General features: G+C 66.7%; 2 protein-coding genes across 2 annotated transcripts; both read right to left on the reverse strand.

The window, feature by feature from the left end:
- Positions 1 to 250: 250 nt before the first annotated feature.
- Positions 251 to 1159, reverse strand: MICPUN_64056 (predicted protein; the record flags this gene model as incomplete). Its single annotated transcript, XM_002506115.1, has 1 exon — positions 251 to 1159. The coding sequence occupies one exon, from the start codon at positions 1157 to 1159 to the stop codon at positions 251 to 253; it is 909 nt and encodes a 302-aa protein (XP_002506161.1).
- Positions 1160 to 2058: 899 nt separating this feature from the next.
- On the reverse strand, positions 2059 to 17010 carry FLM (filamin like protein; the record flags this gene model as incomplete). The annotated part of the gene is made up of 2 exons (XM_002506116.1): positions 2059 to 6783; positions 9268 to 17010. 2 exons carry the CDS (start codon positions 17008 to 17010, stop codon positions 2059 to 2061), a joined length of 12468 nt encoding a protein of 4155 aa, XP_002506162.1.
- Positions 17011 to 17290: the final 280 nt, after the last annotated feature.

A 17290-nucleotide genomic window follows, 5' to 3' on the forward strand; every position in this document is an offset into this window, starting at 1 on the left:
GGACGAACGCGCGGCCTGCGAGAATGATCGCGGCGGCGGCGCCGAATCTTAGCACGGTGACTGTGACTCACGGGTGGCGGTGACTGTCCCGCAGTTTGGACTTGGGCTCGGTTCTGCTCGGCCCACCTCCACTGATCGAAACCGCCGGTTCGTGAAACGCGCGAGAAATGTGGGACCGGTTCGCCAGTTCCAGATGCAGACGAGAGAAAATTTACCCGAGCCGAGGGTCACTGACGCACAACGCACTACACTAAGGCGCCTTTCCCTCAAGGAGCCTCACGCGCGCGCGAGACCGCGCGTCCGCCACCCTGATCGGCTCCGGCGTCTTGCGCCCTGGTGCCCTGCACGCGCGCGCCACCGCCACCGCGGTGGCGAGGGAGACCCTGTGACCGCCGCTGACGTAAATCGGGCACCCCGCTCCATCCCCCGAGTGCTCGTGACCAAACATAGCCGCGCCGTGCGTCGTCCCGGAGGCGCCCACCAGCGCCACCGCGTCCGGCCACAGCGCGGGATACCCGCCGTGGCCGGGATTCGCCTTCGAAACGCCTTTTGAAACGCCTTTTGATCCTCCCCCTCCTCCTCTCGCCGCAATCTCATCGCACGCGGCTCTCGCCGACTTGGCGTCCAACCCGTCAAACGCGTGTAGGTCTTTCGCGACGCCAACCGTCGGAACCCCGCACTCGACGCCGACGTGGCACGCCAAGCCGAACCCCTCGGGGTGCAACGCGCCGTTCCCGTCCACGAGCACCACGTCGGGTTTGGCGCCTGAAGGGCACCGGCGCAGCAGCGTGGTCATGGCGGGACACTCGCGAAACGCCAAAAATCCGGGCACGTACGGAGCGTCAACCGTAAACTCCTCAAAGTCGACCCACTCCGGCGTGAGCTCGGGAAAGCGCAGCACGGCGAGGCACGCCACCGCCGTCTCGGCCCGGTGCGTCGAGTCGTATATGAACTCCCGCCTGTAGCTCACGTCCAAGCCAGCGACGAGTCGCAGTGGACGTTTTTGTTTTGGATTTGGATTCGGCGTTTGGTCCGCAAAGTCAACCGCAAAGTCGACGTCGTCGCGGGGGATCAAGCCGACGCGAAGCTCATCCCGCACCGCGCGCCAACGTTCCTTGACCCGGCGCATCGGGTCCTCGAGCGACGTCGCGGCGTCCATGACGACGCGCCTGCGCGGAGGGCGGTGTTTGTCAGCGGAGTCGTCAGCGGAGTCGTCAGCGGAGTAGTCGGTGGAGGTTACTCGCGAGCGAATGGCGACGGACCGAGTGAATGGACGCGAGGGTTTTCGAGCGAGCGTGTTCCCGCTCGCGTTCGCGGCGGCGTCTGTCCTGGACCTGGTTAGGGATCGACAGGGGCGACGCCTTCGACGCACGAGTGCGAAGGCTGCGACCGTCCACTTCGGCGAGTCGAACGAGAGCCGCGACGATGGATGCGCATCAGATGCGTACCGTCGTCGTCGGCCACCGCCGAGGGCGTCGGCGCGGCGGCGGGTCGTCGGAGCGTGCTGTCGCGACCGGTAGAGCCCCGGCGGGGAACTGGCTTCCCAACATCGGGGATTTGTCGGGGTCGCACGGGACGGGGCGGGGCGGGATTAAGGCCGGGTAAACCTGGGATGGACTGTCGCCCCCGGAATCGAACTCGGGTCGGGTGGAGCGCCCTTCCCCGAGGCTCATTAAATGGAGGCCGAGTCTGTGCACCGTTGTAGGCCGGGAAGGCAAGTGGGATTGGATGGTCCCTGCCGACCGGTATATGCTGGTGCAGTCGAACGCGCGCGGCGGGGATTCCCGGGTTGGGCACCGCCGCCAAAATCCGAATCACACGAGACGAAGGCGAGCTTCAAACAAGGCGGGTTTCACGCACCTCGCGCAGTCATCCGACCGCCAGACGGCCCTATCGACGACGCCGATATCCGGCGACCGCCGCGGCGCGCTTCGCTCCGACGCGCCGAGACAGTGACGAAGACGCCGGGTCGTGGCTATTTCTCTAGGTTTGCCTATCAAACTTTCTGTTTCTACCTTTGCTAGAGTTTGGTTGTTCAAGCGGTTCGGTTGCTCGTCATCAGTACGGAAGCGCGAGCTTGGCGGGCGGCCTTCTGGGCAACCTCCCGCCCGGCGCGGGCGCCACGCGCGGCGGCCCTCGCCTGAGCCTATCCCTCAAGGCGCCCATATTCACCTTGGCCCATCTCAACACCTTCCGCCGGTTCTGCTCCCGTTTGAACGCGTCAATCATCGACATCTTCTCCTTCACCTCCTTCTCCTTCTTGAAGTACTCCTTCATCCGCTGCGCGTGTTTCTTGCGCGCGATGTACGCCTTGTACTCCGCGGACCAATCGCGTTTGCTGTAGTAGTTGACGTAATAGTAGTACCCCGCGTAGGACAGCAAACACCATACCCCGATGACGACGCCGCTGATGATCCACGCGGTGTGATCCTCCGGCTCGGGTTCCGGCGCGGGGGGCGGCATCGGCGACGGCGGTATCGGCGGCGGCGGGCTCGGCGGCGGCGGCGGCTGCGGCGGCGGCGGCGCGTTGGTGTTCACCATCACCACCCCGAGCATCAGCCTATTGGACTCGAGGCCCTCGAAGACGGCGTACGTCGAATCGGCCGATTCGTCCTCGGCGGCGGTTCTCGCAACCGCGCTCGACCACGAAGCGCCTCGATCGGTCCATCCCGGGTACTTGGCGAGCTTGTTCCCGAGCGAGTCCGTCGCGTTCGCGTTTAGCGTCGCCAGCGCGAGCGCGTGGTCGTAGATCCTCACCTCCGGGTGCCTGCCCGCGTTCAATTCGCTGGATCGCGACGCCTCGTCGTACCCGAGCGTGATCGTGATCGCCTTCACGACGGATCGCGCGGTGTCCGTCTCGGAGAGGTTTGCGACGTGTTGAAACGTCACGTGCGTGTAGTTGCTCACGAGCCGCGGGGCGATGACCTCCTTCGCGAGGGACGGGGCGATGCCGTCGCCGGCGCGGTAGTGCGTCACCGCGACGATCGAGTTTCCCCTCGTGCCGTTATACCCGGAAGGTCCAACCTTTGACGCGTCGGCGTCGAGCGACGCCTTCGCGAAAGACTTGCCCCGCGAGTTGATCGCCGCGACGAGCGGGAAACCCACGCCCGTGGAGGGATCCGCGGCGGCGACCGCGAGGGACACGTGCCTCGCGTCCGCGGTCGTCGCGACGGCGCCCGGGACGAGCGCGACGCCGATGGCGGAGACGACGTCGTCGACGGCGGACGCGGCGGCGGCTTCGGAGATTTCGTCAAATCTCAAGTCGCAACCGCCGACGCGCGCGGCGAGAAGGTTCGAGGCGAGTTCCACGGCGCACCGAAGGACGCCCGAGTCTGGATCCGCGACGGGTCCGTCCCGCGACTTGTCCCGGCTCGACAGCGCGAGTTCGCGCGCGTCCGCGACGAGCGCGTGCATCAAGTCGCGGCCCACGCCGGCTCGAACTAGCCTGGGGTCGGTGGACAAGATGGCCGAAGCGCACCACAGCTGGTTCACCCCGGCGTTCGTTCGCGGGGTGGCGTCGCGCGCCGCCGCCAATGCGGCGGCGACGCGCGCGTGCACGCGCGCGACGTCGAGCGCGTCCGGGTCCTCGTCGCCGCACGCGTTTGAGGTGGCGGGATCGATACCCGCGGCGGGCAAAACCCCGGGCAAAACCCCGGATGGTTCGACGGCGAAGGTTCTCGCGTACGCATCCGCGGCTTGGACGATTTGCGAGTGCGCGCCGATGGCGACGGAGGGCGCCACCATCAACTCGAAGAACCTCGCCGCGGTGGTGGCGTTGTACCCGCGCGTGTACGGCGGCTGGTGGCTGAGGTAATACGTCTCATCTCCCGCGTCAGCCTCCACGCCCGCGAGGAGCCTCCTGCGTCCCTGAAACTCCGGCGGCGGCATCGGCGGCGGCGGGGGCGGCGACGGGACGGGCGCGGGCGCCACGGTGACGGTAGCGGTCGCGACGGCGGCGGCGCCGTGCCTGTCCGTCACCCGCACCTCGATCTCGTGCCACCCCGGGCCTAAGATGACGACGATGTTGTTCGCCGTCTGCGTCCCGCCGAGTGGATCTCGCGCCGTAACGGATGACGAGTTTGCGTCCGTCACGTCCACCGTCACGTTCTTCTTTTTGAAAAATTCGTACGTCAGCGGGTAGTGGTCCGGGTCATCGGCGAAGCCCACGGCGCGCGCGAGGAACTTACCGACCCCGATGTCGGCGAACGGGCCGGCGTCCGCGTCCGCGATCGGCGCCACCTCGAGCGTACCGCCCCTGGGCGCCGCGTTGACGTTTACGTTTACGTCGGCGGTGAGGTTCGCCGCCCCGCCCCCCCCGACGCCCGACGCTCGAAACGTGTACGACATCCCCTCGGTGAGTGTACCGCGGTCGATGCTCAGCACGGACCCGTTCACGCCCGTCAACGCCGCCGCCGCGAGCGCGCCCGTCGCGCTCAGGTCGCCCTCGACGCAGCTCCAGGCGACGGCGCAGGTCGCGGGGTCCGGCTCCGGGCAGTCGTCCACGTAGGCGTAGAGGTTGAGGCGGCGCGACGCGGACCACACGCCGGTTGGGGTCCCGACGACGCGAAGCGCGGGGGGGTTCGAGCCGTTTCGCGCCGTCGTCGTGTTTTGTGCCGTCGTAACGGTCGTCGTAACGGTCGCGTTCGGTCGCTCGATGACCGTCACGCGCATGGGCACGTCCACCTTTCGACCACCCGCCACGGGCTCGCGGGCGACGCGCACCGAGAACTCGTACGTCCTCCCGGGCGTCAACGCGCCCGGCGGGAACACCACCCTGGGTTCGCTGAGGTGGTACGAGCCGGGCGTCTTATCCGGCGGCAGGTCGCAGCTCTCGGAATCGATCCGATCCGGCCCGGCGCCCGAGCTCGGCGTGAGGAGCTTGCACGACCACACGTACGTGAACGGAAACGCGGCGCCCTGCGTGTCCCTGGCGTCGTCCGGGTCCTCCGGCGCCACCTCCAGCGCGAGAGGCGCGTCGGCGAAGACGGTCCGGTGGTCCCCGGTGAGCAGATTCGGGACGATCGGCGAGCTGGACACCCGCACGGTGACAATCTGATCGCTGAAAAACGCCCTGGGGTTGACGCGCAGGGAGCTCCTCAGTCTCCACTTGTACACCGCGTTGGGTTCCAGCGTGCGCGGCGGGATGTACAGCGATCGCGTGGTCAACGTGCGCGCGTGGACGTCGAAGTGGTGTGCGCTCTGGAAGTTCTCCTCCACCAGAATCGGCCCCTCCACGATGGACCAGCGGTAGTCGATGCCGTCGCCAACCTCCGTCGCCGCGATGGCGTCGCAAGCCACCGAGGGCAGCTGAACGTCCCCCTCGATGGTGACGGCGTGCGAACGCGTCGCGGTGTACGTCCTCCCGCTCGAGATCTTCGAGATGGGCATGGGGTAAACGGACTTGGTCACCGTCGCGGAAGCCGTCGACGTCCCGCCGGTAAAATCCGTGGCTCTCACCGTGAACGTGTAGCTCACGCCGGGCTCGAGGTGCGCAGACTCGAGTACAATGACCGGATTCGTCACGCCGCCGCGAGCCGCCGCCGCGGCGCTCACGGCGGCGCCGAGGGCGTCCGCCACCGCGCTTCCATCGGTGGCCGTGGCGACCACGGAGTAACGAAACTCCATGGGCCTACCGCCGCCGCCTCTCGATTGCGAAGCGTCCAAGACGACGCCGTCGCACGGACCGATCTTGTCCGGGACGCTGAGCCTCGCCTCGGGCGGCGTGGGCACGGCGGGGGCGTTCACGACGTAGCTCCCGGACGCGCCGTGCGAGTTACCGTCGGCGCTCTTGATGACGTTTTGGGCCAAAGAGATGAAATCACCCGGTCGGATCGTCGCGTTGACGCCGAAATAAATCGACAGCGTCTTGGCATCCGCCCACACGCACTCGGCGCCGGAGCCGACGTCGACGACGGAGTCGGCGGCGAGGTACCGCGCGCACCCGACGTCGTTCGCGACGTTCGCGCCGGCGCCGCGGTCGGTCGCGACGTCAAACGCCGCGTCTATCCGCATCAGCGACGAGGAGACAGTCGCCGAGGTGATCTCGGGCGCCTCGGCGGGGGCAATCTCAAGCTTGAACGGCGCCGCAGCGATGAGCGCGCCGCGCAGCGTCGCGCCGATCCAGTACGTCCCCGTGTCGGTGATGGTGTACGTCGCGGTGAGCTGACCGACCTCGCCCGGGGTTTCTGTCAGTTCGCACTCCGTGATCTTCGTCGCGAGGGACTCATCCGAATAGACGGGCATCGCGATCCCGTCGGCGGGATTGGACGCCACCGGGTTGTCGTAGGCGTCGCGGACGTACACGGTGAACGACTGCGCGACGCCGGCTTTGCCGCCGTGGAAGCCCCCCGCGCCACCGAGCGTCACCCTGTCCTTATCCGCCTTGCCCGAAGCCACCGCGATTTTAAAATCGTTCAGCAGCGTCAAACCCGAGCCCTCGTGGGTAACCTTCAACGAGTAATCGCCCGAGGTGTACGGGGTGAACGTCGCGGTGTACGTCCCGTTGGGGTTGGCGACGACGGCGGGGGACTTGATGGTGACGGCGTCGGCGGGTTGGGCGGTGACGCTCAGCGTGAACCTCTCGTCGCCGTCGTCGTGAAGGTTGCCGAACGCGTCCCTGGCTTCGACGATAAACTCGAAAATCTCGCCGCCCACGCCCATGTACTTGCAAACGTCCAGCGTCGGGTTGAACGTGGTGGCCAGCGCGAAAACCTCCGCGTGACGAACCTTGACGACGACACCGTCCGTCGCGGCGATCTCGACGCCCCCCAGCGTCGCCACGAGCTCGTAGGTACCCGCGACGGTGGGAACAAAGTTCAAGTCATAGGTGCCGTCCTCGTTGTCCACCGTCGCCCCGGCCACCTCGCGAATGACCGAGTTGACGTTGTCGGCGTCGGAACTCACCGGCCGCAGCCGACCCGCGTACGCCTCGGCGCCGATCGCGCCGGTGTGGGTCACGCGGTTGCCGTGCGCATCCACGCTCGCCAGCCGCACGGTGGCGGTGGTCCCGGCCGCGACGGAACCCTCCGTTGAACCCGCGTGGATAGACTTGGTCACGTTCACTTTGGACGCGTTCGCGTTCGCCGATCGCACGAGAACGCGCACGTACCCGGCGTCGACGTCCCCGACGGACGGCCAGTTACCCCCCAGCGGCGAGTACGTCCCGCTGGTTCCGGTGGGCGAGTACTCCACCAGGACGCTGTACTCGCCGGCGAACGTCGCGACAAATTCAAACGCCACACGGCCTTGCGCCGTGAACGTCATATTCGACGTCGTGACCCCGGCGCTGGGAAAGACGATGGCGCGAAAGTAATTGGCGGCGGGCGGGGCACGCGGGGCGCCGTTTTCGTCTCTCGCCTCCAGCAGCAATCGCGACGTTTGCCCCGCGCGAAACCCGAGTTCGTTGGCGACGTTTGACTCGAGCGGCTCGAGGTACCGGTTCAGCGCGACGGACGTAAACGCGCTCAACGCCGCCGCGGGCGCGGAGACGAGCACGACTTTGCCCGCCGAATCCACCTGCGCGCCGTCCGCGGTGACCGTCACCTTGACGTAGTACGGCTGGGTGTGCGCGGGGGGCTCGTAATACACGGTGTGCACGCCGTCGCCTACGTACACGGTGGATTGCGTCACGGCGAAATTGGACGGGACGGAACCGCCGAGCGCGGTGAAGACGCACGCGTACGCCACGTCGCCGCCGGGGGGTGTCGTCGCGTACGGGTTACCCTGCGCGTCGGCGGGGCGCACGTTGACGATGTTTTTCTGCGACCACGCCGCCACCTCGACGCCCGCGCCGTACACCAGCGTCTGGGACAAATCGGGAAGCCCGGGATTGACGATGGCCTCCCACGGCGAGCCGGTGTCCGCGTCGAGGAGGGGCTCGCCGCGGCTCGTGACGAACGTGATCGCGAGCCGGCCAGCCTTGGCGCACGTGAAGTTGACGGTGAACGCGCCGGTCTCGTCGTCGAACACGGGGGTGTCGTGCGGCACCGCGTGTTCCGCGTTGTAGCCATCCGTCAGCACCAGTTCGAGAGTCCCATCCGTCAAGTCGGTCGAGTCCTTTCGCTTATTCCCGGCGGCGTCGTAGAACGTCATCGAGAACTGCGATTGTGTCGTCGAGCTGGCGGTGTAAGGACCCGGGTAGGGTGTCAGGACGCCGTTGACGCTCGTCTTGGAGAGGTCAAGCTCCCCCGCCACGACTGAAAAATTCGTGCGCACGAAAGCGCCGTCCTCGCCGCCGACAAACCTGGCGTCGATCTTCCACCCGCCGACCTGCGTCAGGTTAAACTCCGCGTTGTACGTGCCGTCCGACGCGTCCGTGACGGGAACGAGCGCGACGCTTCCGTTGAAGGTCGAGACGTGCACGGCGTCGGCGTAAATCTCTGGAATCGACCCGAGGGAATCGATGAGCCGGTTATCGTACTTATCCCTGGTGACGATGGTCACCGCGTGCGTCACGCCCGCGGTGGCGTTCGGGAAGGAGTCCGAGGTGGCCTCGCAGTGCGCGGGCGAGACCGGTCCGGGCGCGATGGACGTCACGACGTCCTTCACGAGCTCGTCTCCGAGGGTGACGCGAATCTCCATTTTTCCCGCCGTCGTTGTTTGAACAGTGGCGAGGTACCGACCCGTCGCGGTTCCATCCTCGGGCGCGACCTGCCACTTGGCGTAATTCCCCGCGCCCATCGCGCGGTAGTAGAAGGTGTCGCCGTCGATCGGGCGGGTGTCCGCCGGGCGCTTGTTGACGTTTCCGTGCGCGTCCCTCGCGACGATGTGAAACTTAGCCTCGCCGCCGACAATCGCCGCGTTATTCCCAGGGAGCGGGCAGTCAGACTCCTCGCCGACGACGCATTCGAGCGTGCAGTGCGCCGCGCTGATCGTCCCCGGCACCACGGTGAACAGGAACGGCGACCCTTTGATCGCGGAACCGCCGCGCGTCACGAACGCCAGGTACGTTCCGGCGACGGTCGGGACAAACTCGGATAAATACGTCCCGTCACCGCGATCCTGCAGCTCGGGAGGCGAGATGTACACCGGGGAGGCGTCGTCCACGGTCCACTGCGTCGGGTCGTCGGCGTCGCCATCGCCCGTCTTGTTGACGGGCCTGGCGAGTAGATCAAAGACGGACCCGCCGGAGGTTAAGGCGTTACCGAAAACGTCTCGCGCGTGAACAGTCACGGCCGTTTGCGACCCCGCGACGACGGGAACCTTGCCGACGCCGATGGATTCGCCGGTGGCGGTGCACGCGCCGGTCGAGGCGTCGCCGACGGTGACGTCCGTGCCGAGGTAATCCGTCCCCATCTTGATCTGCTGGCCGTAAAGCAGGACCACGAGGGAGCTTCGGCCGGACTCGGTGGCGTTATAACTGCCGATGTACACGTCGTGTTCCTCGTCGTAGTGAACGCTCGCGACTCTTCCCTGCGCGTATTCCTTCCCGAAAGGAACGAGCCTCGCCTCGACGATGGTGGGTACCTCGCCCGGACGCGGATGCTGCGGGAGGGAGGGCTTGTCCTGCGGCGCGATGTACTCGCCGCGGCCCGCGGCGTTCCCGCCGCGGTCGAAGAGCTCCACCCGAAACCACGACAGCACCCCGGTCTTGGCCTTGGCCACGCCGTCGCCGGACACCACCGAGGTTTCCACGCTGGCGGTGGACGCGGCTATGTCCATCGTCTGCGGCTTCCCAACCGTCTCGTACGTTCCGTCCTGCGCGTTGAAGTGCACCGTGAACGTGTACTTGCCAGCCTCGGTGGGCACGTACTCGCCGTAGAAGTGGTAGGTGGCGGGGCCGGGGCGGGACGTGTCCGTCAGCCGGGTCAGCGTGAACGCGTCGGTCCCCACGGCGTTGACGTCCACGGCGACGCCGAGTCCGTCCCGCGGGAAGACGTGGTAGTCGATCCTGTTGCCGTAAGCGTCCTCGGGGTAGATCATGACCTCGATCTTGTCGCCGACGTATCCGTTGCCCGCCTTGGCGTGACCGAGCCATTCGACAACCGCCGTGGCGGTGGGACCGGAGTAGACCACGACGTCGACCAAGCCCGCGTCCACCACGCCGGATGCGGACACCACCGGCCCGATCCCTCGGGGCACGCCAGCCTTGAAGTTGGGGTTGTCCTCCTCCGGGCCGATCAAGGTCTGGAACAGCCGCGTGCCAGCCTTGGTCTGCGTCAGGCTCACGCTGTAGCTCCCGTTGCAGTTGTCGAGGATGGAGGCGTCGCCGGCGGGACCGGCGCCGAGCGGCTCTTTATCCAGCTTGACCTGCACGAACCCGCGCGCGGCGGATCCCACGACGCACGGGTCCACGCCGTTCCACTCGTAGTCGGCGCTCGCCGGGAACCCCGCGCCCGAGTCCGTGACCAACTCGATAGTGTACCCCGTCTTCTGACCGGCGTAGGATCCCGTCAGCGCCGGCCCGGAGGCTCTCGACAGCAGCGGGTTGATGTTCATGTACAGCGGATTGACCAGGATGTTCACCGTCTTGGGCGATCCGGGAACGTCGACGCCGTCGAGTTTGACGCTGACGGTGACGTCGCCCGGGGACTTACCGGTCCAGCTGGCGACCAAGTTGCCGACGCCGTCGGGCGCGGGCTGCGTCGTGACCTCCGCGCGGTGCGTTGGGGAGACGCTCAGCGAATACCTCGAAGCGTCGCCCGGGCGCAACGCCGCGTGATTACCGCGGCTGTCCCTCGGGGTGATGATCACGGGAAGTTCCACCCTCGCGGCGGCTCCGTCTTCGGTGCCAAAGCCCGACATGGAGCCGGATACCATAAAACCTCGCACGGCGCGAGCGGGGTGCGGGGAGTCCGTCACGTTGTAGTATTCGCTGTGCCAGAGCGTGCGGCCGTCGTTGGGGTACTTGCTCTCGACGACGCGCTCCACGTCGACGGTTGCCAGGATGAACCCGATCTTACCGACCGTGTAGTTGACCAGGTAGGTGCCGTTCGTGTGGTTGTTGGTGGCGTTGAGGATGGAACTGGAACCAGCCAGGGTGCCGTGGCCGGAGAGGTCCGGGCCGTCGGGAATGAACTCGACGGTGGTCTCCTCGGCAGCCACGATGGCAGACGTGGCGTCGAAAATCTCACCCACCCTCACGTCCAGTTTCACGCCGATTTCGTACCCCTTGCAGTCCTCAATCTCGTAGTAGTGCTGGTAATACGGCTGGCAACCTCGGCGGACTGGCACGAGCAGCGACCCGTCGTGCACGATGTTGTTGCCGAACCTGTCGCGAACCTGCACCCTGAAGTAGTTCGGCTGGGAGACAATCGCGGGCTCGGTGATGCCCGGGCCCCACACCGCGAAGTGGCGCGGCGACAGCGCCGCCGGCTGGACAACGACGGGCAGCGGCACCTTGTCTTCGCCCACGACCTCCCCGTTCACCGTGACCCACAGCTCGTACGGTCCGGCTTTGATCGGGGTGAAGGACAGGCGGTAGAGTCCGTTGAGCATGTTGGTCACCCGCACGGAGATCTCCTCTCCGCGGTTCTGATCGATGTGCCCCCGGGTGGCGTTCAATCGCGCGGTGACCGTGACCTGCGGGGCGGCGTAAGGGTCGTACTTGGCGTCGTTCCTGTAGATGTCCCTCGTCTGAACCACCAGCTTCTGAGCCTCGCCGGCGACGAAGGTGTTATCGCGCATGCGGCTCGAATCGTAGCCCATCACCCCCGAGTTTGTGTGGAAAACAATCGTGCCCTTCGCCGCCGCTCTCGCCGGCGCCGCGACCAGCTTGAACGGCGAACCCTGCACGTGAGCCCCGCCCAGGGTCACGTTCAACTCGTACGGAGCGACGGTTCCGTCGATCTTGTACCTGACGCGATCGGCGCGCCACTTCACCTCGTACCCGCAAGTCGTCTTCGTCGCGACGGCTTCACCCGGGAAAGATCCGTCCGAAACATTACCGAAGGAATTACCCGAAGGGGAGATGACGACGTCGAACGCGTCGGTGACGGATTCAAAGTCTTGCGGAACGCCGTGCTCGTTCATCGGTTTGATGATGAAGACGTTGTCCGCGCCGGCGACGCCGCAGATGGCGTTCGCGACTCCGCACGCCGCGTAGCTGCCCGTTTCGGCTTTTTCATCCGGACAGCGCCCGGACGCGGCGTTTTTGACGGCGTACGTGAGCGCCGCGGACGTGTTCGCGTGCGTCGCCGTCAGGTTGAACGGCGAGTTCTTGACGTGCGAGGTGCCGATCATCACCGAGAAACTCTGGTTCGTTCCAGTGACGGGCGGCACGAACGTCAAGGAGTAGGTTCCGTTTTTGTTATCCCGCACCGCGGCGAACACGGGCGGATCCCGGTCCAACGTCGCCGACACCACCTCCCCGCCGACGGTCCGCGCGCTCCCAAACTCGTCCCGCGCGGTGAGCGTGAACGTCGTCTCTTTCCCCGCCACCGCGGTGAGATCCGCGCCGTTCGCCGCGACGTCCTCCACGGTCGATTCCTTCGCCACCGGTCCTCCGGCGGCGAAGGAAACCTTGGTGTACGGCGAGTCACCAGCGGCGACCCCCTTGAGCTCGACGTCCAGCTTGTAACTACCCGCGGTGTAAGACAACAGGGTGACGTTGAAGGTACCAGTGGACGCGTCGGTCAAATTGCACGTCGCGGTCACGTTCGGAGACGCCGCAGCCGCAGCCGTCGCGGTGAGCGTCGCCGAGCAGTCGCCGTCGGCGAGCGTAGTCGTCTCGTTCGTAATCGGGTTACCGTGCGCGTCCCGAGCGACTACTCGGACGAAGTGCTTCACCCCCGAGAGACCGCCGAAGAGCCCCGCGCCGTCCACGGTGGACGACGACGCGTCCAGGGTACCCTCCGTGACGGTCACGGTCGACGTCCCGGACACGTTCACGCCGTTCAGCGAGGCGGAGAATACGTAAGTTCCCGCCGCTTTGGGCGTAACCGTAAAGTCGTAGTACCCGCCAGTCTTGTTCCGCGTCGGCGGGGTGGAGACGACGTCGTCGGGGTTGGATACGGGCACTCCGTCGAGCGTGAACGCGGGGACAAAGGCGTCGTGGCCGTCGCCGGTTTCGTCGTGACACTTCGCGTTGCCGTTCGCGTCCGCCGCGTGCACGCGCAGCACGAGCTCGTCGCCCGCTGACGCCGTCGAGGGAATCGTCGACTGATCGACGCTCGAGCGCGACGCGTCGGTCGCGCCCGCGACGACGGTGACCGTCTTTGGCCAGGCACCACCGATGGCGTTAGATCCAACGCCCTCGCGAACGTCCAACGCGTGGTCCACCGCCGCCGTCACCGTGTACGTCACCGCGTACGTCCCGTCGCCGTTGTCGAGGACGACGTCGGTGTCGTCGGCGCCGGCGTCGCCTGCGTTTTTCTTCGCCAGAGTCTTCGTCTGCGAAGCCCCGCCGGTTACCGGGGTCCACGTCAGCGTCACGGTGAGATCCGATCCGCCAACCGCCAGGCCGACGCCGTCGGCGTCGGCCGCCTCGATCGTGAACGTCGCGCGCTCGCCCGCGACCGCGCGCTCGAGGCCGTCGCCCGCAGCCTCGAACATCGCCGGCGTCGCCGCGCCCGCCGCGGACACCGCTTTTAACCCCCGATACGGACTACTCGCCACCGGGGTACCCCTGAGCAGGACGTTGAGCTCGTACTCCGTCCCGGTGCTCGCGGGCGTCCACCGCGCCGAGTACGTCCCGTCGCCGTTATCCGTCATCGTGACGTCCGCGTATCCGGTGCCGGTGGACGCGTCCACGACGTACGCTCGAAACGGATCACCGCCGGAGACGGCGTAGTTTCCGTTTGCGTCCCTCGCGCGAACGGTGACCCGACCGGCGCCGTTAACGACGGCGCCGCGCACCCCGGCGCCGTACACGAGGCTCTTCGCCGCGTCCGCCGCCCCCGGCGACACCGCGCCCGCGAACGGCGAGTCGGTCACGTCCATCCCGCCCATCGTCACGCGAACAGAAGACGTTCCGGAAACCGTCGGCGTGTACGACACGTCGTACCGCATTCGCGCCGAGTTCCAAACCACCGTCGGCGACTGGACGACGTCCACGGCGCCGCACGCCCCGAACGTACTCCCGGGTACCGTCACCGACACGTGCACGGCGGGGGTGATCGTCGCGTGCGCCGACGTTCGCGCGTTGCCGTATCGATCGGCGGCGACGACGTGAAACGAAGCCGGCGTTCCCGCCGTCGCCGTCTGCAACCCGGCGCCGACGACGCTCGTGGCGCTCGCGTCCGGAGCTCCGGCGGTGACGGTGAACCGCGCGTTCGAGGCGCTCGTTCCGCCGACGCGTTCGCCGCCGAGGTACGCGGCGACGACGTACGTCTCCGCGGCGGGGATGTTGAAGCTGACGACGTGCTTGAGCGACGTGCGGTTCCACGCGATTCGAACCGCGCCGCCGGTGCCAGACGCGGACGAGTCGTCGGTGCTGGCGAAGGTACGCGACGTTGACGATGTAGACGAGGGTATCATCTTGACCACGAGGTCGTGCGTTCGATCCTCCTCGACGTCGTTATCGTTGGCGTCCCTGAGGGTGATGTCGACGGAGCCGTCCTCGCCCGCGGCGAAGGAGGAGGCGGCGACGGCGATTTGGGTGTTGTCCAGTTTCGGATCGCCGGCTACGATGGTGACTTTGAATTCGCCGTCGGCGCCGCCCACGGTGTGGAACATGTCGCCGTCCGGAGCCGTCTGCGTCACGCCCACTGTGTAGACGCCCGACTTGGTGAGCTTGTACGTGCCCGTGTGCGTGCCGTCGTTGGCGGCGGCGTCGTAAGTCATGGGTTTCTTGCTCTCCTCCGCGTGGTTGTCGGAATCTCTCGTGACGTTGAACTCGTACGCGCTCGAGTCCTTCGTGATGACGTTGCCGTACGCGTCCAGCGGGACCACCGCGAGGCTCACCTCGGTGTCGGCGACGATTCGACCGTCCTTAACCGCGCCGCTGCCGAGCAACAGAGACTTTTCCGCGGACGCTTTCGCCACCGTGACGTTGGCGTCGTGAATGCACACGTCAATCGCCGTGAAATTAATCGGGTCGTCGCCGCACGTCGTCGCGTTGCAGGTGCTGTTGGAGACGCACAGCTGCGCGCCGCCGATCTGCGCCGTGACGGCGTACTCAGTCGCGCGGGTCAGGGTGGCGTACGCTTTGTAGCCAAAGCCGGCAGCCGTCCCCTCGAAATTGCGCGAGACCTCGGCGATGATGAAATCGCCGCCGCCGCCGCCGTTGCCGTTCTTATCCTGGAACTTAACCAGCAGCTCGCGGTGCGCGGTGTCGATCGTCGCGACGTTGCCGAACTTATCCCTCAGATCGACGTCGATCTGCACCTTCGTCCCGGCTTCGTAAGTGTCGGTTTCGCCCTGCTTGTAACTTGAAGGTAACAACTGATCGGTCGAGTTGCTCGGCCTATCTGCCGTCTCGCCCTCGTACACGATGGTCGTGAGACCGACTCGCGACGACGCATTCGCCCGAACGTAATTCACGGCGGGACCGCCCTTGACGTGAATCGTGTACGGGCTATCGCCCAGGGGCGCGGCTCCGAGCTTGACGTGAATCTCGTACTGACCAGCCTGGGTCTTCGCAAACTTGAAGTACCGCTCGCCGATTCGGTCGTCCCGCGAGATCACCAGAGGCGTTGGACTTGGTTCGTGGTAGAAGCCGTGCTGATCGCGCCACCCCTCATCCGCCAGCCAGTCCGCTCGGGTCTTGCCCCCGCTCTCCGGGCCGACGCCAAAGTATTGAATCGTCGCGGTGATCGCGGCGTCGTCGTCAAAGGCGTGGTCCAATCCATCCGAGGAACGAACGGTGAAGTCGACGATCTCCTCCACGGTCGCCGCGCCCAATTTCGGGTCATCGACGACCCTGTCGAGCGCCGGCGACGTGACTTCGTAGTCCACGACCAGCGCCTTCTTCGGCTCGACCCTGAACCTCTCGACGGTGTGCTGCACGCCCCAGAACGAAACCGTGAAGAAGAACAATCCGGATTTGCCGGGGGAGAACGCTATGGCGTAGTTGCCGTTGCCGAGGTCCTCCGCGGTGCCGTACGTCTCCATGCCGTAGTTGGTGACCAGGTTGAGGTGCAAGTCGGTCGTCTCCCAGTAGTGCTGAATCTTCACCTCGATCCCATCCGCCTCGCCGCCCTCCGCGTTGATCTTACCGGCCCGGTCCTTCCCCCGCACGAGCAGCGTCGTCGTCTGATGAATCTGAACCACCGCCGGCACGCTCTCCACCGTCGATTCCTTACCCAGACACGTCGTGTCCACGCCGTCGACGAGCGCGGGATTGGCGTTTCGTCCCGGGCACGAGAATTGCGACGAGTTTTTTGTCACCAGCAGCCAATACGTCGCTCGCGTCCCGCCGTCGCCGGAGACGTCAATCTCCACCAGCGTGGGATTTCGAGCGTCCATGACCAGCGCCACGCCAGACGCGTCGCGATCGTCCCCCGTGCCGCTGGTGTTGGCGGCGTCGATCCATCCGTCCGTCTCGTCCTCGTTCAGGAACGCCGTCGCCGGGTACCCGAGCCTCGGGTCGCTCGACCTCATGCGAACCGTGGCGTTGACGTTGTTCACCTTCACGACGACGTCGATGCTCGGGGCGTCGTACCTGGTCTCCACGGCGTACCCCGCGGTCACGCCAACGCCGAACGGCTTGGGACGGCACGTCAGCGTCGTGTTGATCACGTAGCTCGGGACGTGCGTGTGGTTTACGTGTTGGGTGGAAAATTTGGACGAGTCGGCGCATTCCGGGAGCGCCTCGAGCGACGTCGCGTCCGCGTTCGTGAGGTTGGCGTATAGCGTCCGGTCGAGCCGTTCCGCCCACGTGGACACGGCGAACGACGCCGACAGCCCGCCGGGGGAGTAGTCCCCCCATATCGCGTCCACCTCGCGGAAAGACCACCCCTCCACCAGTCTGACGTTCTCGTGCACCGCCACCGCCTGCGGCCCGTCGGTGTCGTCGTGGCTCGTCGCGAGCGCGCCCGGGGGTATCGCGCACGCCACCGCGAGCACCGCGAGCAGCGTCGATCGCGCGAGCTCGGCGATGGACGGGCGGCCCGCGGGTCCGCGCGCTCCCATCGCGCCCCGAGGCGTCGCCGCCCGACGCTTAGCAATCTCCCCGCGCGCCCCGCCAGCGCCCGTCCGCATCGGCACAGCTGTGGAGTGCCCTCTCCGTGGAGTGCCCTCGGAGCGCCCCCCGCGGAGAGCGCGCGAGTGGATCTCTCCGCCCCGGGCGCTGATGCCGTCGGGAGGGTCCGCTCCGCGATGAAAGTCGCCCGCTGCTAGTGCGCGCGCCTCTCGAGTGCCGCGCAGCTGCGGTGGCGCGCCCCCTATCGGAAACGGCCCATCCCGTGATTGC

This window comes from Micromonas commoda, chromosome 14 (genome assembly GCF_000090985.2).
Source record: "Micromonas commoda chromosome 14, complete sequence".
Lineage (NCBI taxonomy): Eukaryota > Viridiplantae > Chlorophyta > Mamiellophyceae > Mamiellales > Mamiellaceae > Micromonas > Micromonas commoda.